The 23,666-nt window shown below is 49.7% G+C and overlaps 1 protein-coding gene across 1 annotated transcript in view; it reads left to right on the top strand.

Annotated features, from left to right (window-relative positions):
• The window catches only part of LOC141763565 (uncharacterized), a 39,227-nt gene extending 15,928 nt beyond the window's left edge, over window positions 1-23,299 (top strand). Inside the window, exons 7-28 of the mRNA XM_074628001.1 lie at window positions 1,159-1,324; window positions 1,668-1,774; window positions 1,866-2,204; window positions 3,001-3,127; window positions 3,236-3,373; window positions 3,450-3,598; window positions 4,627-4,776; window positions 4,866-4,944; window positions 5,047-5,124; window positions 5,196-5,342; window positions 6,698-6,807; window positions 6,978-7,119; window positions 7,233-7,426; window positions 7,561-7,688; window positions 9,247-12,719; window positions 13,719-13,907; window positions 14,059-14,373; window positions 14,536-14,799; window positions 14,918-15,130; window positions 15,373-15,654; window positions 19,178-19,306; window positions 22,610-23,299. Of these exons, the coding sequence (XP_074484102.1) occupies window positions 1,159-1,324; window positions 1,668-1,774; window positions 1,866-2,204; window positions 3,001-3,127; window positions 3,236-3,373; window positions 3,450-3,598; window positions 4,627-4,776; window positions 4,866-4,944; window positions 5,047-5,124; window positions 5,196-5,342; window positions 6,698-6,807; window positions 6,978-7,119; window positions 7,233-7,426; window positions 7,561-7,688; window positions 9,247-12,719; window positions 13,719-13,907; window positions 14,059-14,373; window positions 14,536-14,799; window positions 14,918-15,130; window positions 15,373-15,654; window positions 19,178-19,306; window positions 22,610-22,837 (7,147 nt within the window). The 3' untranslated portion in view covers window positions 22,838-23,299. The remainder of the gene's footprint in view (window positions 1-1,158; window positions 1,325-1,667; window positions 1,775-1,865; window positions 2,205-3,000; window positions 3,128-3,235; window positions 3,374-3,449; window positions 3,599-4,626; window positions 4,777-4,865; window positions 4,945-5,046; window positions 5,125-5,195; window positions 5,343-6,697; window positions 6,808-6,977; window positions 7,120-7,232; window positions 7,427-7,560; window positions 7,689-9,246; window positions 12,720-13,718; window positions 13,908-14,058; window positions 14,374-14,535; window positions 14,800-14,917; window positions 15,131-15,372; window positions 15,655-19,177; window positions 19,307-22,609) is intronic.
• Window positions 23,300-23,666: the final 367 nt, after the last annotated feature.

Below are 23,666 nucleotides of genomic sequence, written 5' to 3'. Positions count from 1 at the left end.
ACGCAGTGTTACAGGGTGTAACAGGGTGTTACAGGATGTTACGCAGTGTTACAGGGTGTAACAGGTTGTAACAGGGTGTAACAGGTTGTAACAGGGTGTTACGCAGTGTTACAGGGTGTAACAGGTTGTAACAGGGTGTAACAGGTTGTAACAGGGTGTTACGCAGTGTTACAGGGTGTAACAGGTTGTAACAGGGTGTAACAGGTTGTAACAGGGTGTTACGCAGTGTTACAGGGTGTAACAGGTTGTAACAGGGTGTAACAGGTTGTAACAGGGTGTTACGCAGTGTTACAGGGTGTAACAGGTTGTAACAGGGTGTTACAGGATGTTACGCAGTGTTACAGGGTGTAACAGGGTGTTACGCAGTGTTACAGGGTGTAACAGGGTGTTACAGGATGTTACGCAGTGTTACAGGGTGTAACAGGTTGTAACAGGGTGTTACGCAGTGTTACAGGGTGTAACAGGTTGTAACAGGGTGTAACAGGTTGTAACAGGGTGTTACGCAGTGTTACAGGGTGTAACAGGTTGTAACAGGGTGTAACAGGTTGTAACAGGGTGTTACGCAGTGTTACAGGGTGTAACAGGTTGTAACAGGGTGTAACAGGTTGTAACAGGGTGTTACGCAGTGTTACAGGGTGTAACAGGTTGTAACAGGGTGTAACAGGTTGTAACAGGGTGTTACGCAGTGTTACAGGGTGTAACAGGTTGTAACAGGGTGTAACAGGTTGTAACAGGGTGTTACGCAGTGTTACAGGGTGTAACAGGTTGTAACAGGGTGTAACAGGTTGTAACAGGGTGTTACGCAGTGTTACAGGGTGTAACAGGTTGTAACAGGGTGTAACAGGTTGTAACAGGTTGTAACAGGGTGTTACAGGATGTTACGCAGTGTTACAGGGTGTAACAGGTTGTAACAGGGTGTTATACAGTGTAACAGGGTGTAACAGGTTGTAACAGGGTGTTATACAGTGTTACAGGGTGTAACAGGTTGTAACAGGGTGTAACAGGGTGTAACAGGGTGTAACAGGGTGTTACAGGGTGTTATACGTAGATATTGGCCGATATCTTGTTAAGTGTCTGGGTTAATCGGTAACACCGGTGTTGTCACCGGTGGGACAGTTTCCTCACCGTGACGCCTCTACTGTGTTTGTGTCTCTTCAGGTCGGTCGGTCTGGCCGACACCAACGCTCTCCTCCGGGAGCAGCTTGGCCAATCAGAGCAGGCCAACCAGGCCCTGAGGGAAGACCTCCAGAAGCTGACATCTGATTGGACCAGAGCAGTGGAGGAGGCGGGGCAGAGAGAGGATGATTGGCAGAGAGAGAGGGAGGTCTGTGGTCTGTTTCTCTCCTCGGGGACTGTTGGGGGGGATGTCTTTAAAAGTGGAAGTTCTGGGCGCCTGGGTTAGCTCAGTTGGTAGAGCGGGTGTCCATGTATTAAGGCTTGGTCCTGACCGCGGCGGCCCGGGTTCGAATCCGACCTGTGGCCCTTTCCGCATCCACTCTCTCTCTCTCCCCCCTTTCAAGACTCTATCCACTGTCCTGTCATAAAAAAAATGGAAAATGCCCCCAAAAAAATAACTTTAAAAAAAAAAAAAAAAAAAAAAGGTGGAAGTTCTGACGTGTGTGTGTGTGTGTGTGTGTGTGTGTGTGTGTGTGTGTGTGTGTGTCCAGTGTCGGTCAGATCAGCTGGGTCAGCAGCAGGTTCGGTTGCTGTCAGTCTGGAGGTCCGTGGTCGCTCTGAGACGCCACTGTCACACCATGAAGACCGCCGCCGACAGGTAGTTGACCAGACCAACCTGTTAGAAGTTGACCAACCTGGTAGAAGTTGACCAACCTGGTAGAAGTTGACCAACCTGTCTGTGTCTGTAGGGATCTGTGGCAGTTGAGGGCGGAGTTTTCTTGTCTCTCCTCGTCTCTCTTGTCCAGCTGTGACTCCGTCTCCTCCTCCCTGAGGCTCAGCGCTCCTCCTCCCATCAATCCCTCCTCCTCCTCCTATGTCCTCCCTCCACCTTCCTCCTCTCCTCCTCTGTCCTCCACCCTGGTCCTCCCTCCTCCTCCCTCCTCACCATCTCTACCTCCTCCCATCTCCTCCTCGTCCCAGGGAACCTTCTCCTTAGGAGAGGAGGAGCAGGAGAAAGAGGAGAAGGAGAGAGAGATTTCACAGTTGAAGCTTCTTCATGAGACAGAAGTTTCCCAGCTGACAGAAAGGTAAATCATTCTTCTTCTTCTTCAGGTAGCTGCTGAGCTAGCTGGCATGCTGACTAGTAGTGATCTGTTCTGATCAGATCGGGGCTGATCTTTGTGAACTGACTGGTTTTTGCATAGAAAGGAGATGATTTTGCACCAAATGTCTGCATATGACCTGATTTAAATATGTGCTTTAATCACAGAAGCACCTGGACGCCATCTGTTAAAGGTGCATTAACCCTTTCAGGTGCTTTGACCATCACACGGTTTCATTTGGTCTTATCTGTGCAGGTTTAGTGGGACAATCCTTTAGTCATTCACCTTTCAGAGTATAAAGACCACCTGGGTGTTGGATCGTCTGTTCTGGAAAGCTGTCAGTTGTCAACCTGTCTGACCATCTACCTGTCTGTCTGTCTGTGTGTCTCTCTGTCTGTCCGTCTGTCTGTATGTCTGTCTGTCTGTCTGTCTGTCTGTCTGTCTGTCCGTCTGTCTGTCCGTCCGTCTGTCCGTCTGTCTGTCTGTCTGTCTGTCTGTCTGTCTGTCCGTCTGTCTGTATGTCTGTCTGTCTGTCTGTCCGTCCGTCCGTCCGTCTGTCTGTCTGTCTGTCCGTCTGTCCGTCCGTCCGTCTGTCCGTCCGTCCGTCCGTCTGTCTGTATGTCTGTCTGTCTGTCCGTCCGTCCGTCCGTCCGTCTGTCTGTCTGTCTGTCCGTCTGTCTGTATGTCTGTCTGTCTGTCTGTCTGTCTGTCTGTCTGTCTGTCTGTCCGTCTGTCTGTCTGTCTGTCCGTCTCTCTGTCTGTCTGTCCGTCTGTCTCTCAGGATAGCAGAGCTGTCTCTGTTGCTGCAGGCTGAGGACACTCAGAGGGAGGACAGAGAGATGGAGGAGGAGAGACATAGAGACACAGAGAGGAGCCTCCAGTCGGTCAGTCAGGCTCTGGTCAAACTGGTGAGTCTGTTACATCTACAGAGGTCACAGAGGTCACAGAGGTCAAAGGTCACAGAGGTCAGTGTGTGTTTCTGCCATCACCTCTTCTTCTGTCCTCTGTGTCTCCAGTCCAGAGTCCTGACCAGCTGCAGCAGCAGGTCTTTGTGTGTCCCCCCAGACGGCGTCCTCAGTCTGGATCTGTCCTCCCTGCTGTCCGTCCTGTCTCATGCTGAGAGCGTCCTGCAGTGGAGACACGAGGAACTGCAGGTCAGTCCACGCTCTGCTGCAGTCAGAGGTCAGAGGTCAGGACGGGGTCAATCAACCGTGTGTGTGTGTTTTTAAGGGGGCGGAGCTCTCTCTGCGGCGGCTCGGCGAGGAGAAAACATCTGCACAGCTCCGCCTGAAACAGCTGGAGGACGACAACCAGCTGCTGAGCACACGCACACAACACACACAGCTGGAGCTCACACACACTGTGGACACACTGAGCAGGTACACACATACACACACACACACACACACACACACACACACACACACAGTACCTAGGTAATAGATATAATAAATGAATCACATCTGGAACGACTGTCTGAATTAATCTAAATATGAATATAGAGAGAGATGATCCTGCAGCATCAGTACTAATACCACCCTGTAGAAACACTCTAAAGGGACATGATGAGTTTATTGAGGTGTTTCTGTCCTCTGTGAATCTATAGAGAACCACTGGAGGACACATTCTGGTTTTAAAGGTCCCATATCAGCTCATCTTCAGGTTCATACTTGTATTTAGTGTTTCTACTAGAACATGTTTACATGCTGTCATCCTGTCTGTCTGAATATACCTGTATCCACCCTTCCGTCTGAAACGCTCCGTTTTAGTGCATTTCAACAGAATTGCGTTGCTAGGCAACAGTTTGGGTCCATGTTTACTTTCTGTCAGCTGATGTCATCCACTGCAACAGGAAATAAACTGGGACACATTTAGAATGTTTACGTTTAAAACCTGTAATGGTCTAAATATTGTATATTTGTGACATCACAAATGGACAGAAATCCTAACGGCTTGTTTCAAACGCACAGTTTCTGAATACGGGCTGTGTTTATTTCTCCGTATATTGAGTGTTTTAATAGTTTAACAGTATTTATATATAAAGCACTTAAACCTGCTTTATAATATAAAAGACATCTCACTTTTTACAATCTGGGACCTTTAACGTCTGTTTTATCATTAAAGGAGCCTTCTAAAAGCTTCTCTGACGGAGGTTTGTGATGATGACGCCACGTTAGTTGACATCAGAAAGTCCCACAGTAACTCTAACTAACTGATGGAAGCAGCGGTAGAACAGCTGCTCTCCTGTTCTGAGAGGTTCAATCACTGTTTCTCTGAACGGAGTCTGGTGGCTGTGAAGAGAGAGACACAACGGCTTAGTGTGGACGGAGTCTTAAAGTTAGACTGAAGTCCAGTACGTGAGTAAATGACCTTGGTTACCTGTGTATGGTGTCTGTGTGTGTCTCAGGGAGCGTGAGGCGGCGTCCTCGCTGCGTCTGCAGCTGGAGGAGGAGCAGAGGAGTCAGGAGGAGGTGCAGAGAGAGAACGAGCGTCTGAGGAAGGAGAGAGACAGACAGGAGGACAGAAACAGACAGCTGGAGACGGAGACACTCAGACGGTACTCTGTCATATATATATACTGTATACATGTGTGTATATATATATATACAGTATATATATCTACATGATGAGGGGGTGTTGTTGCAGCGTGGAGACGGGGCTGTTGGAGAACGTCCAGCTGACGGAGAGAGACACTCTGAACCGGATGGAGCTCCACTCTCTGAAGGTGAAGAAGCTGCTGCTGGACTTCAGTTCATCATTCACTGACAGGCTGTTATATATATATATACTGTTCTATACTGTATGTATGTCTGTGTGTCCTCTGTAGGGGGCGCTGGAGAGACAGCAGCTGGACAGACAGAGAGCAGAGGACGAAGCTGCTGACGCCAGAGACGCCCTGCAGAAGGTTTGTTTATATAATATAATCTATAATCTATAATATATATATATAACTCTCTCTGTGTCCTCCTCCGTCAGTCCAGGGAGACGGTGTTGTGTCTCTCGTCCTCTGAGTGTGTGTTGAAGAGGGAGGTGGAGGAGGGACACGACGCTCTGGACAAGATGGCCGCCATGAACTCGTCTCTGGCGTCAGACAAGAGGGAGCTGAACACACAGCTGCTGCAGGTACCGCTGCTCCTTCACCTCGCTGCCGCGCTCACAGCACACCTGTAGTCCATCACACCTGTGGTCCATCACACCTGTGGTCCATCACACCTGTAATCGATCACACCTGTAGTCCATCACACCTGTAGTCCATCACACCTGTAATCAATGACACCTGTAGTCCATCACACCTGTAGTCCATCACACCTGTAGTCCATCACACCTGTAGTCCATCACACCTGTAATCAATGACACCTGTAGTCCATCACAACTGTAATCGATCACACCTGTAGTCCATCACACCTGTAATCGATCACACCTGTAATCGATCACACCTGTAGTCCATCACAACTGTTGTCGATCACACCTGTAGTCCATCACACCTGTAGTCCATCACACCTGTAATCGATCACACCTGTAGTCCATCACAACTGTTATCGATCACACCTGTAGTCCATCACACCTGTAGTCCATCACACCTGTAGTCCATCACACCTGTAGTCCATCACACCTGTAGTCCATCACACCTGTAATCGATCACACCTGTGGTCCATCACACCTGTGGTCCATCACACCTGTAATCGATCACACCTGTAGTCCATCACACCTGTAGTCCATCACACCTGTAATCGATCACACCTGTAATCGATGACACCTGTAGTCCATCACACCTGTAATCGATCACACCTGTAGTCCATCACACCTGTAGTCCATCACACCTGTAATCGATCACACCTGTAATCGATCACACCTGTAGTCCATCACACCTGTAGTCCATCACACCTGTAGTTCATCACACCTGTAGTCCATCACACCTGTAGTCCATCACACCTGTAGTTCATCACACCTGTAGTCCATCACACCTGTAGTCCATCACACCTGTAGTCCATCACACCTGTAGTCCATCACACCTGTAGTTCATCACACCTGTAGTCCATCACACCTGTAGTCCATCACACCTGTAATCGATCACACCTGTAGTCCATCACACCTGTAGTCCATCACACCTGTAATCGATCACACCTGTAGTCCATCACACCTGTAGTCCATCACACCTGTAATCGATGACACCTGTAGTCCATCACACCTGTAGTCCATCACACCTGTAATCGATGACACCTGTAGTCCATCACACCTGTAATCGATGACACCTGTAGTCCATCACACCTGTAGTCCATCACACCTGTAATCGATCACACCTGTAGTCCATCACACCTGTAGTCCATCACACCTGTAATCGATCACACCTGTAGTCCATCACACCTGTAGTCCATCACACCTGTAGTCCATCACACCTGGTTCATCACATTGTCTCTTTGTGTGTGTGTGTGCGTGTGTGTGTGTGTGTGTGTGTGTGTGTGTGTGTGTGTGTACAGATGGAGTGTGAGCTGTCAGACAGCCAATCACATCTGCAGGCTGTGAGGTCAGAGGTCAGCTCTCTGCAGAGGGAGGTCAAAACCCTCGACCTGGACCGCTGTCAGCTCAGGTGAGTTTGGTTTCCACAACACCTGTAACCGCATCCGTAATCCTGAATGTTAAACCTTTAATCCAGATTATAGACATTTAATCCAGATTATAAACATTTAATCCAGATTATAAACATTTAATCCAGGTTATTATAAGTAGTGAATCACAGTGATGTGATGTGTTGTTCAGAGCTCAGAGAGAGGAGGAGGCCTCCATCGTCCGTCAGCTGAGAGAAGGAGAGAGAGAGATGGAGAGAAGAATGGAGGAGAAGGAGAGACGGTTGAGCTCCCTGATGGAGGAGAGAGGGAGGGATGGAGGTCAGCTGGAGGAGGTAAAGAGGAGGAGGAGGAGGAGGAGGTGCCGGTCATGTGACAGCGTTACACCTGTGTGATGTATCATGTATCATGTATGATATGTGTGTGTGTGTGTGTGTGTGGTCCTCAGCTGTCCTCCCAGCATGCCTCAGTGTGCGTGGAGCTGAAGGAGGCGCAGCAGCAGCTGAGGCAGGCGCTGGAGGAGGTGAGGAGGAGAGACAGGCAGCAGGAGGAGCAGCAGAGGGAGAGCAGGAGGCAGCAGGAGGAGCAGGACAGTCTGCAGAGACACAGGGAGCAGCTGGAGGAGGAGCTGCAGGAGCTCAGGTACTCTGAACACACCTGAGATTTACATCGGGTCCCGATACCCGATACTGGTATCGGGTATCGGTATCGGTGCATCCCTAGTAAACATATATATATACAGGTTGTGTATTTATACACAGTCTCTCTGTTCTCAGGAGAGAGTCCTCGTCTCTCCACCAGCAGCTCCATCAGCAGCAGCAGCAGCTCTCTCAGTCGGAGGTGGACAGATGTCAGCTGAACACTCACATCCACACTCTGCAGCAGGCCAAGGAAGTACTACAAGGTACTTATAGCAGTACTATCAGTACTACTTATAGCAGTACTATCAGTACTACTTATAGCAGTACTATCAGTAGTACTGATAGCAGTACTATCAGTAGTACTTATAGCAGTACTATCAGTAGTACTTATAGCAGTACTATCAGTAGTACTTATAGCAGTACTATCAGTAGTACTTATAGCAGTACTATCAGTAGTACTTATAGCAGTACTATCAGTAGTACTTATAGCAGTACTATCAGTAGTACTTATAGCAGTACTATCAGTAGTATTATAGCAGTACTATCAGTAGTACTATAGCAGTACTATCAGTAGTATTATAGCAGTACTATCAGTAGTACTATAGCAGTACTATCAGTAGTATTATAGCAGTACTATCAGTAGTACTATAGCAGTACTATCAGTACTACTTATAGCAGTACTATCAGTAGTACTTATAGCAGTACTATCAGTACTACTTATAGCAGTACTATCAGTAGTACTTATAGCAGTACTATCAGTAGTACTATAGCAGTACTATCAGTACTACTTATAGCAGTACTATCAGTACTACTTATAGCAGTACTATCAGTAGTATTATAGCAGTACTATCAGTAGTACTTATAGCAGTACTATCAGTACTACTTATAGCAGTACTATCAGTACTACTTATAGCAGTACTATCAGTACTACTTATAGCAGTACTATCAGTAGTACTATAGCAGTAGTATTATAGCAGTACTATCAGTAGTACTTATAGCAGTACTATCAGTAGTACTATAGCAGTACTATCAGTAGTATTATAGCAGTACTATCAGTAGTACTTATAGCAGTACTATCAGTAGTACTTATAGCAGTACTATCAGTACTACTTATAGCAGTACTATCAGTAGTACTATAGCAGTAGTATTATAGCAGTACTATCAGTAGTACTTATAGCAGTACTATCAGTAGTACTATAGCAGTACTATCAGTAGTATTATAGCAGTACTATCAGTAGTACTTATAGCAGTACTATCAGTAGTATTATAGCAGTACTATCAGTAGTACTTATAGCAGTACTATCAGTACTACTTATAGCAGTACTATCAGTAGTACTATAGCAGTAGTATTATAGCAGTACTATCAGTAGTACTTATAGCAGTACTATCAGTAGTACTTATAGCAGTACTATCAGTAGTACTTATAGTAGTACTATCAGTAGTACTTATAGTAGTAGTATCAGTAGTATTATAGCAGTACTATCAGTAGTATTATAGCAGTACTATCAGTAGTACTTATAGTAGTAGTATCAGTAGTATTTATAGTAGTAGTATCAGTAGTATTTATAGTAGTAGTATCAGTAGTATTTATAGTAGTAGTATCAGTAGTATTTATAGTAGTAGTATCAGTAGTATTTATAGTAGTAGTATCAGTAGTATTTATAGTAGTAGTATCAGTAGTATTTATAGTAGTAGTATCAGTAGTATTTATAGTAGTAGTATCAGTAGTATTTATAGTAGTAGTATCAGTAGTATTAAGAGCAGTAGCAGAAGTAGTACTTGTGTTTATAACAGCAGTTCTCTTGTGCTTTTATTGTGAAGGGGAGGTGGAGTGTCTGAGAGGAGAGCTGGAGAGAGAGACGGTCGGGAGAGAAGAGGAGAGGGAGGCGCTGAGGGAGGAGGTGGAGAGGCTGAGGGAGGAGAGGGAGGAGCTGAGGAGGAGGAGGGAAGAGGAGAAGGAGGCCTGGCAGAGAGAGAGGGAGGCTCTAAGCGAGGAGCTGGGGACGAGGGACGGAGAGGTGGAGGTGCTGAGGAGGCGCATAGAGGGACTGATGGAGGAGGAGGGGGAGAGACAACAGGAGGTGGAGAGGCTGAGGGGGGAGGTGACGGAGAGGGAGGCCCGTATCAGCCACGTGATGGAGAGAATACAGCGGGCGGAGGGAGAGAAGGAGAGACTGGAGGAGCAGGTGAGGAGGGTGGAGGTCAGATCAAAGGAGGAGGTGAGGGTGGAGGGAGAGAAGGAGAGACTGGAGGAGGAGGTGATGAGGGTGGAGGGAGAGAAGGAGAGACTGGAGGAGGAGGTGATGAGGGTGGAGGGAGAGAAGGAGAGACTGGAGGAGGAGGTGAGGAGGGTGGAGGTCAGATCAAAGGAGGAGGTGAGGAGGGTGGAGGGAGAGAAGGAGAGACTGGAGGAGGAGGTGATGAGGGTGGAGGGAGAGAAGGAGAGACTGGAGGAGGAGGTGATGAGGGTGGAGGGAGAGAAGGAGAGACTGGAGGAGGAGGTGAGGAGGGTGGAGGGAGAGAAGGAGAGACTGGAGGAGGAGGTGAGGAGGGTGGAGGTCAGATCAAAGGAGGAGGTGAGGAGGGTGGAGGGAGAGAAGGAGAGACTGGAGGTGAGGAGGGTGGAGGGAGAGAAGGAGAGACTGGAGGAGGAGGTGAGGAGGGTGGAGGTCAGATCGAAGGAGGAGGAGGTGAAGAGGGAGGAGGAGATCGAGGCGCTCTGCGACCGGATGGAGAGATTAGAAAGACAGAAGGAGGAGAGGGAGGAGGAGATGGAGCGACTGAGGAGTGAAGCAGAGGAGGTGAAAAGATGGAGGAGGAGGGTGGAGGAGGCGGAGGAGGAGATGAACAGACTGAGAAAAGAAACCTCCCAACTAGAGGAGGAGAGGAGAGAGAAGGAGAGACTGCATGATGAGGAGGAGGGGAGGAGGAGGAAGAGAAGGGAGGAGGAGGTGCACCGACTCAGGGGTGAAGCGAAGAGAGCAGAGGAGGAGGTGGAGAGGCTGACGGAGGAGGTGGGGGAGGTGGAGCTGCTGAGGGTGAGGCTGAATGTGGCCAGGGAGGAGTGTGAGGAGGTGAAGGAGGAGGTGGAGCGGAGGGAACGCAGCCTGGAGCGACAGATGAGCGCCGTGAGGGAGAGGGAGGAGGAGGTGGAGGAGCTGAAGGAGCGGCTGAGGCTGATGGAGGAGCAGAAGGAGGAGGGAGAACGGGAGCGTCAGGAGGCGAACGACAAACTGAAGCAGAAGGAGGTGAAGGAGGAGCAGATGGAGGCGCAGCTGAGAGAAACCCGGAGGCTCCTGGAGAAGGAGAGGAGGGAGGGAGGAGAAAAAGAGGTCAGGGCCTCCTCCCAGGCCAGGGAGGTGCAGGAGGCCCGGGCCGAGAGCGAGAGAGAGAGGAGGAGAGCCAGAGAGAGGGAGGAGGCCCGGGACAGGCTGGAGGAGGAGGCGAAGGAGTGGAGGGAGAAGGCTGAGCGGAGCGCGAAGGAGGTGCTGAAGCTCAGCCATATCCTGAAGGAGCGAGAGGAGGAGGCGCAGCAGCTGAGAGCCACGCTGGAGGAGAGGGAGGAGGAGGAAGGGAGAGAGAGGGAGGCGCTGAGGAGAACGGAGGTGGAGAGGAGGAGGAGGCTGGACAACAAGCTGATGGAGGTGGAGGAGGAGAAGAGAAGTCTGGAGGAGAAAGTGAGAGAGGTGGAGGAGGAGCGGGAGGAAGAGAGGGAGGCGCTGAGGAGGACGGAGGAGGAGAAGAGGAGGTTGGAGGACAGGTTGGAAGAGATGGAGAAGGAGACGCAGGAGCAAAGAGAGGAGCTGAGGAGGACGGAGGAGGAGAAGAGGAGGTTGGAGGACAGGTTGGAAGAGATGGAGAAGGAGACGCAGGAGCAAAGAGAGGAGCTGAGGAGGACGGAGGAGGAGAAGAGGAGGCTGGAAAACAAACTGATCGAGACGGAGGAGGAGGTGCTGAGGAGGGTGAGGGAGGAGAAGAGGAGGCTGGAGGATGAGCTGAGGGAAGTGAAAGAGGAGCGAGGGAGACTGGTGGAGGCTGAGAGAGGTCAGCGCCTCCTGGTGGAGGAGAGAGGGAGGTCCAGAATGAGAGAGCTGGAGGAGGAGAAGAAGGGACTGTCGGTGGAGCTGAGGAGGAGGGAGAGGGAGGTGAGCGCTCTCAGGCAGGAGGTGCAGAGGGAGAGGGAGAAGGCCCAGGAGGAGCTGAAGAGGACTGAGAAGGAGGAGACAGCTCTTAGAGAGGAGGTGAAAAGGGAACAGAGGGAGAAGAAGGAGGCCCAGGAGGAGGTACAGAAGGAGCAAAGCAGGGGGGAGGTGGCTGAGGAGGAGGTGGCAGCTCTTAGAGAGGAGGTGCAAAGGGAACAGAGGGAGAAGAAGGAGGCCCAGGAGGAGGTACAGAAGGAGCAAAGCAGGGGGGAGGTGGCTGAGGAGGAGGTGGCAGCTCTTAGAGAGGAGGTGCAAAGGGAACAAAGGGAGAAGAAGGAGGCGCTGATGAAGAGGAGACAAGACATGACAGCTCTCAGAGAGGAGGTGCAGGAGGAGCAGAGGGAGAAGAAGGAGGCGCAGGAGGAGCTGATGAAGAGGAGACAAGACATGACATCTCTCAGAGAGGAGGTGCTGAAGGAGCAGAGGGAGAAGAAGGAGGTGCAGGAGGAGCTGATGAAGAGGAGACAAGACATGACATCTCTCAGAGAGGAGGTGCTGAAGGAGAAGAAGGAGGCCCAGGAGGAGCTGATGAAGAGGAGAAAAGACATGACATCTCTCAGAGAGGAGGTGCAGGAGGAGCAGAGGGCGAAGAAGGAGGCCCAGGAGGAGCTGATGAAGAGGAGAAAAGACATGACATCTCTCAGAGAGGAGGTGCAGGAGGAGCAGAGGGAGAAGAAGGAGGCGCAGGAGGAGCTGATGAAGAGGAGACAAGACATGACATCTCTCAGAGAGGAGGTGCAGGAGGAGCAGAAGGAGAAGAAGGAGGCCCAGGAGGAGCTGATGAAGAGGAGAAAAGACATGACATCTCTCAGAGAGGAGGTGCAGGAGGAGCAGAGGGAGAAGAAGGAGGCGCAGGAGGAGCTGATGAAGAGGAGACAAGACATGACATCTCTCAGAGAGGAGATGCTGAAGGAGCAGAAGGAGAAGGAGCAGGTACAAGAGACGTTGATGAGGACAGAGAAGGAGGTGACAGCTCTCAGAGAGGAGGTGCAGAAGGAGCAGAGGAGGAGGGAGGAGGCCCAGGAGGAGCTGAAAGGAGTGCAGCAGAGCATGGAGGTGATGGTGGAGAACCTGAGCTCCCTGCAGAGACAGGTACTCACTGAGTACACAATATACACTAGTACTACAGTATACATATACTCTATATACTCTCAGTAGTACTGTAGTACTACTATATACTCTATATACTCTCAGTAGTACTGCAGTACTACTATATACTCTATATACTCTCAGTAGTACTGCAGTACTACTATATACTCTATATACTCAGTAGTACTGTAGTACTACTATATACTCTATATACTCTCAGTAGTACTGCAGTACTACTATATACTCTATATACTCAGTAGTACTGTAGTACTACTATATACTCTATATACTCAGTAGTACTGTAGTACTACTATATACTCTATATACTCTCAGTAGTACTACTATATACTCTATATACTCTCAGTAGTACTGCGGTACTACTATATACTCTATATACTCTCAGTAGTACTGTAGTACTACTATATACTCTATATACTCTCAGTAGTACTGTAGTACTACTATATACTCTATATACTCTCAGTAGTACTGCGGTACTACTATATACTCTATATACTCTCAGTAGTACTGTAGTACTACTATATACTCTATATACTCTCAGTAGTACTGCAGTACTACTATATACACTATATACTCTCAGTAGTACTGCAGTACTACTATATACTCTATATACTCTCAGTAGTACTGTAGTACTACTATATACTCTATATACTCTCAGTAGTACTGTAGTACTACTATATACTCTATATACTCTCAGTAGTACTGTAGTACTACTATATACTCTATATACTCAGTAGTACTGTAGTACTACTATATACTCTATATACTCTCAGTAGTACTGTAGTACTACTATATACTCTATATACTCTCAGTAGTACTGTAGTACTACTATATACTCTATATACTCTCAGTAGTACTGTAGTACTACTATATACTCTATATACTCAGTAGTACTGTAGTACTACTATATACTCTATATACTCTCAGTAGTACTGTAGTACTACAACAACACTTAGCTTAGCTGTTAGCATGTTTCTCCTTCAGGTGTCTGACGTGAGTCGGAGCAGGGAGCGATCCAAGGAGGAGGTGAAGGAGAAGGAGGAGGAGAAGCAGAGGATGAAGGAGGAGCTGAGAGTCGCTCTGGAGGAGGTGAAGGAGGAGGAGGAGCAGAGGATGAAGGAGGAGCTGAGAGTCGCTCTGGAGGAGGTGACCAAGCTGAAACTCCTCCTGCAGGTACAGCACCTCCTGCTGCTCCCATCTGTTCAACTCCTCTGTTACAGTAGAAGTACTAATACTACCAGGCTAGCAGTTTCCCTCTGTTTCCAGTCTTTATGCTAAGCTACGCTAACTACACCCTGACATGTTAAACTGCTCCATCATTCAGGAGAGCCACACCGAGGGGGAGCGTCTGAGGAGCACCCTGAAGGAGGTGCAGACGCTCAGAGAGGAGAACCTGCAGACTGTCAGGGAGGAGGAGCAGATGGAGAGAGGAGAGGTGGAGGAGCTGAGAGCCAGAGCCAAGGCCCTGGAGAGGAGGAGGAGGGAGATGATGGAGGAGCTGGAGGAGGCCCGACGGGCCAAGGAGAAGGCGGAGGAGCAGAGGAGGGAGGCAGAGGAGAGGTGGAGGAGCAGAGTGGAGGAGGTGGAGGAGGAGCAGAGGAGGGAGGCTGAGGAGAGGTGGAGGAGCAGAGTGGAGGAGGTGGAGGAGGAGCAGAGGAGGGAGGCTGAGGAGAGGTGGAGGAGCAGAGTGGAGAAGGTGGAGGAGGAGCAGAGGAGGGAGGCTGAGGAGAGGTGGAGGAGCAGAGTGGAGGAGGTGGAGGAGGAGCAGAGGAGGGAGACTGAAGAGAGGTGGAGGAGCGAGGTGGAGGAGGAGCAGGAGGTGAAGCTGAAAGCCCTGTCCAGAGAAGTCCAGACGCTGAGGGAGAGAGAGGAGGAGACGGAGAAGGAGTGGAGGTCCAGGGTGGAGGAGTTGAGGAGGGAGGCGGAGGAGAGCCGGGCCGAGCTGAGCCGGGTCAGAGCCACGGCCACGTTGGAGGAGCAGAAGAGAGAGGAGACGGATGGACGGAGGAGGAGGAGGAGAGACCAAGAGATAGACGACAAGGAGAAAGGAGGGGGAGGAGGAGAGGTGAGGAGGAGGAGAAGGAGGGGGAGGAGGAGGTCTATAAACTTGTGATGGAAAGAGGACACACTGTAAAAGTCATCATATTAAAATGTTTAATTGTTTATTGTTTCCTGAGGAGCAGCAGCAGCAGCAGGAGGAGGAGGAGCAGGAGCAGCAGCAGGAGGAGCAGCAGCAGCAGCAGGAGGAGGAGGAGCAGGAGCAGCAGCAGGAGGAGCAGCAGCAGCAGCAGGAGGAGGAGGAGCAGCAGCAGCAGCAGGAGGAGGAGCAGCAGATCTCCTCTCTGCTGCAGGAGAAGGAGGAGATCAGGAGGCTGCTGAGACAACGAGAAGCTGAGGTTTGACTTGTTGTATTAAAACCAGAGATGGAGGAAGTATTCACATCCTCTACATCAGTAGTACTAATACCACACTGTAAAAATACTCTGTTACTGTAGTAGTACTCTGTTCCAGTAATAATACTCTGTTCCAGTAGTAGTACTCTGTTCCAGTAGTACTACTCTGTTCCAGTAGTAGTACTCTGTTCCAGTAGTAGTACTCTGTTCCAGAAGTAGTGCTAATACCTCTCGTTGTTGTGAAGGTGTACTCTCTGACTCAGAGGACAGAGGAGCTGGAGACAGACAGAGATCGTGTCCGATTGGCTCTGGAGAGGACGGAGGAGGCTCTGATTGGCTACAGGGAGAGAGCCCACCAGCAGGAGCAGAGCTCGGGGGCGGGGCCTAACACACAGCAGGACGTGGGGGACAGACTGGACGTCCTCCAGCGTCTGGTGGCTGAACTAGAACTGGACCAGAACCGACTGAACAAGAAGAACTGTAGTCTGAAGAGAGACAGAGACACTCTGAGGGTCACACTGAGACAGGTACACACTCACTGAGAGACACTGAGACACACTGAGACACTCTGAGACACACTGAGGGACTCTGAGACACTCTGAGACACTCTGAGACACTCTGAGACACACTGAGACACTCTGAGACACTCTGAGACACTCTGAGACACTCTGAGACACTCTGAGACACACTGAGGGACTCTGAGACACACTGAGACACACTGAGACACACTGAGACACTCTGAGACACTCTGAGACACACTGAGGGACTCTGAGACACACTGAGACACTCTGAGACACACTGAGACACTCTGAGACACACTGAGACACACTGAGGGACTCTGAGACACACTGAGACACTCTGAGACACACTGAGGGACTCTGAGACACACTGAGACACTCTGAGACACTCTGAGACACACTGAGGGACTCTGAGACACACTGAGACACACTGAGACACACTGAGACACTCTGAGACACTCTGAGACACACTGAGGGACTCTGAGACACACTGAGACACTCTGAGACACTCTGAGACACACTGAGGGACTCTGAGACACACTGAGACACTCTGAGACACACTGAGACACACTGAGGGACTCTGAGACACACTGAGACACTCTGAGACACACTGAGACACACTGAGACACTCTGAGATACACTGAGACACACTGAGACACACTGAGACACTCTGAGACACACTGAGACACACTGAGGGACTCTGAGACACACTGAGACACTCTGAGACACACTGAGGGACTCTGAGACACACTGAGGGACTCTGAGACACACTGAGACACTCTGAGACACTCTGAGACACACTGAGGGACTCTGAGACACACTGAGACACTCTGAGACACACTGAGACACTCTGAGACACACTGAGACACACTGAGACACTCTGAGACACACTGAGACAGGTACACACTCTCTGAGACACACTGAGACACACTGAGACACTCTGAGACACACTGAGGGACTCTGAGATACACTGAGACACACTGAGACACTCTGAGACACACTGAGGGACTCTGAGATACACTGAGACACACTGAGACACACTGAGACACACTGAGACACTCTGAGACACTCTGAGACACACTGAGACACACTGAGGGACTCTGAGACACACTGAGACACTCTGAGACACACTGAGACACACTGAGGGACTCTGAGACACTCTGAGACACTCTGAGACACTCTGAGACACACTGAGACACTCTGAGACACTCTGAGACACTCTGAGACACTCTGAGACACACTGAGGGACTCTGAGATACACTGAGACACACTGAGACACTCTGAGACACTCTGAGACACTCTGAGACACACTGAGGGACTCTGAGATACACTGAGACACACTGAGACACTCTGAGACACTCTGAGACACACTGAGACACACTGAGGGACTCTGAGACACACTGAGACACTCTGAGACACTCTGAGACACACTGAGGGACTCTGAGACACACTGAGACACTCTGAGACACTCTGAGACACACTGAGGGACTCTGAGACACACTGAGACACTCTGAGACACTCTGAGACACACTGAGGGACTCTGAGACACACTGAGGGACTCTGAGACACACTGAGGGACTCTGAGACACTCTGAGACACACTGAGACACTCTGAGACACACTGAGGGACTCTGAGACACTCTGAGGGACACTCTGAGGGACACTGAGACACTCTGAGACACTCTGAGGGACACTGAGACACTCTGAGACACACTGAGACACTCTGAGACACTCTGAGGGACACTCTGAGGGACACTGAGACACTCTGAGACACACTGAGGGACCCTGAGACACTCTGAGACACTCTGAGGGACACTCTGAGGGACACTGAGACACTCTGAGGGACACTGAGACACTCTGAGACACACTGAGACACTCTGAGACACTCTGAGACACACTGAGACAGGTACACACTCTCTGAGACACACTGAGACACAATGAGACACTCTGAGACACTCTGAGACACACTGAGACAGGTACACACTCACTGAGACACACTGAGGGACTCTGAGACACACTGAGACACTCTGAAACACTCTGAGGGACACTGAGACACTCTGAGACACACTGAGACAGTCTGAGACACACTGAGACACTCTGAGACACTCTGAGACACACTGAGACACACTGAGACACTCTGAGACACACTGAGACACTCTGAGACACACTGAGACACTCTGAGACACACTGAGACACACTGAGACACTCTGAGACACACTGAGACACACTGAGACACTCTGAGACACACTGAGACACAATGAGACACTCTGAGACACTCTGAGACGCTCTGAGACACACTGAGACACACTGAGACACTCTGAGACACACTGAGACACACTGAGACACACTGAGACACACTGAGACACTCTGAGACACACTGAGACACACTGAGACACTCTGAGACACTCTGAGACACACTGAGACACAATGAGACACTCTGAGACACTCTGAGACACACTGAGACACAATGAGACACTCTGAGACACTCTGAGACACTCTGAGACACACTGAGACACACTGAGACACTCTGAGACACACTGAGACACAATGAGACACTCTGAGACACACTGAGACACAATGAGACACTCTGAGACACTCTGAGACACTCTGAGACACACTGAGACACACTGAGACACTCTGAGACACACTGAGACACACTGAGACACACTGAGACACAATGAGACACTCTGAGACACACTGAGACACAATGAGACACTCTGAGACACTCTGAGACACTCTGAGACACACTGAGACACACTGAGACACTCTGAGACACACTGAGACACACTGAGACACACTGAGACACACTGAGACACTCTGAGACACACTGAGACACACTGAGACACTCTGAGACACACTGAGACACAATGAGACACTCTGAGACACTCTGAGACACTCTGAGGGACACTGAGACACTCTGAGACACTCTGAGGGACACTGAGACACTCTGAGACACACTGAGACACTCTGAGACACTCTGAGACACACTGAGACACTCTGAGACACACTGAGACACTCTGAGACACACTGAGACAGGTACACACTCACTGAGACACTCTGAGGGTCACACTGAGACACACTGAGACACTCTGAGACACTCTGAGACACACTGAGACACTCTGAGACACACTGAGACACACTGAGACACAATGAGACACACTGAGACACAATGAGACACACTGAGACACTCTGAGACACTCTGAGGGTCACACTGAGACACACTGAGACAGGTACACACTCACTGAGACACACTGAGACACACTGAGACACACTGAGACACAATGAGACACTCTGAGGGACTCTGAGACACACTGAGGGACTCTGAGACACACTGAGGGACTCTGAGACACACTGAGACACACTGAGACACTCTGAGACACACTGAGACACTCTGAGACACACTGAGACACACTGAGACACTCTGAGACACACTGAGACACTCTGAGACACACTGAGACACTCTGAGGGACACTGAGACACACTGAGACACTCTGAGACACTCTGAGGGACATCAGGTGTGTGGTGTGTTGCAGGTGGAGCAGCAGCGTTGGAGCTTCAGACAGCAGCTGACTGACAGCAGCAGAGATCAGGTCCAGCAGCCGGCAGACACCACAGAAGAAGAAGAGCGCCTGAGGAGCAGAGTGAGGGAGCTGGAGGACCAGGTGAGAGCACCACAGAAGAAGAGTGGTGGTCAGGTGATGCTGATGATGTCACCGTATGGATGCTGATGATGTCACTGTGGATGCTGATGATGTCATCGTATGGATGCTGATGATGTCACTGTGTGGATGCTGATGATGTCACCGTATGGATGCTGATGATGTCACTGTGTGGATGCTGATGATGTCACTGTGTGGATGCTGATGATGTCACTGTGTGGATGCTGATGATGTCACTGTGTGGATGCTGATGATGTCACCGTATGGATGCTGATGATGTCACCGTATGGATGCTGATGATGTCACTGTGTGGATGCTGATGATGTCACTGTGTGGATGCTGATGATGTCACTGTGTGGATGCTGATGATGTCACTGTGTGGATGCTGATGATGTCACCGTATGGATGCTGATGATGTCACCGTATGGATGCTGATGATGTCACCGTGTGGATGCTGATGATGTCACTGTGTGGATGCTGATGATGTCACCGTGTGGATGCTGATGATGTCATCGTATGGATGCTGATGTCACCGTGTGGATGCTGATGATGTCACCGTGTGGATGCTGATGATGTCACTGTGTGGATGCTGATGATGTCACCGTATGGATGCTGATGATGTCACTGTGTGGATGCTGATGATGTCACCGTGTGGATGCTGATGATGTCACTGTGTGGATGCTGATGATGTCACCGTATGGATGCTGATGATGTCACTGTGTGGATGCTGATGATGTCACCGTATGGATGCTGATGATGTCACTGTGTGGATGCTGATGATGTCACCGTATGGATGCTGATGATGTCACTGTGTGGATGCTGATGATGTCATCGTATGGATGCTGATGATGTCACCGTGTGGATGCTGATGATGTCACTGTGTGGATGCTGATGATGTCACCGTGTGGATGCTGATGATGTCATCGTATGGATGCTGATGTCACCGTGTGGATGCTGATGATGTCACCGTATGGATGCTGATGATGTCACTGTGTGGATGCTGATGATGTCACCGTGTGGATGCTGATGATGTCACTGTGTGGATGCTGATGATGTCACCGTGTGGATGCTGATGATGTCATCGCATGGATGCTGATGTCACCGTGTGGATGCTGATGATGTCACCGTATGGATGCTGATGTCACTGTGTGGATGCTGATGATGTCACTGTGGATGCTGATGATGTCACTGTGTGGATGCTGATGATGTCACCGTGTGGATGCTGATGATGTCACCGTGTGGATGCTGATGATGTCACCGTGTGGATGCTGATGATGTCACCGTGTGGATGCTGATGATGTCATTGTATGGATGCTGATGATGTCATTGTATGGATGCTGATGATGTCACCGTGTGGATGCTGATGATGTCACTGTGTGGATGCTGATGATGTCACTGTGTGGATGCTGATGATGTCACCGTGTGGATGCTGATGATGTCATCGTATGGATGCTGATGATGTCACCATGTGGATGCTGATGATGTCATCGTATGGATGCTGATGATGTCACTGTGTGGATGCTGATGATGTAACTGTGGATGCTGATGATGTCACTGTGTGGATGCTGATGATGTCACCGTGTGGATGCTGATGATGTCATCGTATGGATGCTGATGATGTCACTGTGGATGCTGATGATGTCATCGTATGGATGCTGATGTCACCGTATGGATGCTGATGATGTCACTGTGTGGATGCTGATGATGTCACCGTGTGGATGCTGATGATGTCACCGTGTGGATGCTGATGATGTCATCGTATGGATGCTGATGATGTCACTGTGTGGATGCTGATGATGTCATCGTATGGATGCTGATGATGTCACCGTGTGGATGCTGATGATGTCACTGTGTGGATGCTGATGATGTCACCGTGTGGATGCTGATGATGTCACCGTGTGGATGCTGATGATGTCATCGTATGGATGCTGATGATGTCACCGTGTGGATGCTGATGATGTCATCGTATGGATGCTGATGATGTCATCGTATGGATGCTGATGATGTCACCGTATGGATGCTGATGATGTCATCGTATGGATGCTGATGATGTCACTGTGTGGATGCTGATGATGTCACTGTGTGGATGCTGATGATGTCATCGTATGGATGCTGATGATGTCACCGTGTGGATGCTGATGATGTCACTGTGTGGATGCTGATGATGTCACTGTGTGGATGCTGATGTCACCGTGTGGATGCTGATGATGTCATCGTATGGATGCTGATGATGTCACCGTGTGGATGCTGATGATGTCACCGTGTGGATGCTGATGATGTCATCGTATGGATGCTGATGATGTCATCGTATGAATGCTGATGTCACTGTGTGGATGCTGATGATGTCACCGTATGGATGCTGATGATGTCACTGTGTGGATGCTGATGATGTCACTGTGTGGATGCTGATGTCACTGTGGATGCTGATGATGTCACCGTGTGGATGCTGATGATGTCACCGTGTGGATGCTGATGATGTCATTGTATGGATGCTGATGATGTCACCGTGTGGATGCTGATGATGTCATCGTATGAATGCTGATGTCACTGTGTGGATGCTGATGATGTCATCGTATGGATGCTGATGTCACTGTATGGATGCTGATGATGTCATCGTATGGATGCTGATGATGTCACTGTGGATGCTGATGATGTCACCGTATGGATGCTGATGATGTCACTGTGTGGATGCTGATGATGTCACTGTGGATGCTGATGATGTCACCGTGTGGATGCTGATGATGTCATCGTATGGATGCTGATGATGTCACCGTGTGGATGCTGATGATGTCATCGTATGGATGCTGATGATGTCACTGTGGATGCTGATGATGTCACCGTGTGGATGCTGATGATGTCACTGTGTGGATGCTGATGATGTCACTGTGTGGATGCTGATGATGTCATCGTATGGATGCTGATGATGTCATCGTATGGATGCTGATGATGTCATCGTATGGATGCTGATGTCACCGTGTGGATGCTGATGATGTCACTGTGTGGATGCTGATGATGTCATCGTATGGATGCTGATGATGTCACTGTGTGGATGATGCTGATGATGTCATCGTATGGATGCTGATGATGTCACTGTGTGGATGCTGATGATGCCACTGTGTGAATGATGCTGATGATGTCATCGTATGGATGCTGATGATGTCACTGTGTGGATGCTGATGATGTCACCGTATGGATGCTGATGATGTCATCGTATGGATGCTGATGATGTCACTGTGTGGATGCTGATGATGTCACTGTGTGAATGATGCTGATGATGTCACCGTGTCCCCCCCACCCCGCCCTCAGGTGAGTCAGCTCCGTCTCTCATTGGCTGCCGACCAGCAGCAGAGGGAGGAGTTCATCCAGCAGTCCTCCAGGAACAGCCAGTGGCTGCTCTCTCTGAGACACGACCTCACCGACTCGCTGGCCGCTGTCACTCGCCGTCCGATCCCGTCCGTCCTGGAGTCTGAGACGCAGCGGTTGGACCGCAGCCTGAGGGAGGAGGAGCTCAGGCTGTCCCTCAGCCAATCGTAACGCCCCAAAGACAAAAACTATGAACCAAAAACTTCTGAACTAAAACGTGCACTATAATGGATCAGACCTGAGATACACGTAGAGACGCCGCCGCCGGCGGAGGGTAGTTTTACCCTTAGTACAGACTACATGTCCCATCGACTTCCTGTAATGGTGATTATCTATTTAAATTGATTGACGGCCCTGAATGAGTCAGTCTGAAGGTCAAACTCCTGAATGAGTCAGTCTGAAGGTCAAACTCCTGAATGAGTCAGTCTGAAGGTCAAACTCCTGAATGAGTCAGTCTGAAGGTCAAACTCCACCACATGTTTTCGGAGTTATTTATTGTTTTGTGTTTATATTGTTTGGACACACTACGTTTCCCATGATGCTCCATGCTGAGCTGTGAGTCTGGCTCCTGTGGAGGTCAGAGGTCAGCTGTTTTTAATGTGAAGCTCAATAAAAACCAAAGTTTTGATAAAACTCTGCATGATGTCATCACTTCTAATGACTTGTTCAGCCTGTAGGAGGTGGAGGAGAGAGAGAGAGAGAGAGAGAGAGGAGGAGGGGAGTGGGAGGAGGAGAGAGAGAGGAGGAAGAGAGAGGAGGAGAAGGAGAGAGGGAGGAGAGAGGGAGGAGGAGAGAGAGGAGAGAGAGAGAGGAGGAGACATCAGATAGATCAGAATGTATGTTGTGACTGATTGATGATGAACGGTGGTCGTTATCTGTTAGTCTGTGGAGCAGAGAGGGAGAGAGAGGGATAGGGAGAGAGAGGGAGAGAGAGAGAGAGAGGGAGAGGGAGAGAGAGGGAGAAGAGAGGGAGAGAGGGAGAGAGAGGGAGAGAGGGAGA

Source organism: Sebastes fasciatus (genome assembly GCF_043250625.1).
Source record: "Sebastes fasciatus isolate fSebFas1 chromosome 14 unlocalized genomic scaffold, fSebFas1.pri SUPER_14_unloc_2, whole genome shotgun sequence".
In the NCBI taxonomy this organism is placed as follows: Eukaryota; Metazoa; Chordata; class Actinopteri; order Perciformes; family Sebastidae; genus Sebastes; species Sebastes fasciatus.
Note: the sequence above shows the minus strand (reverse complement) of the source record. Positions and strands in the feature narration are given on the sequence as shown.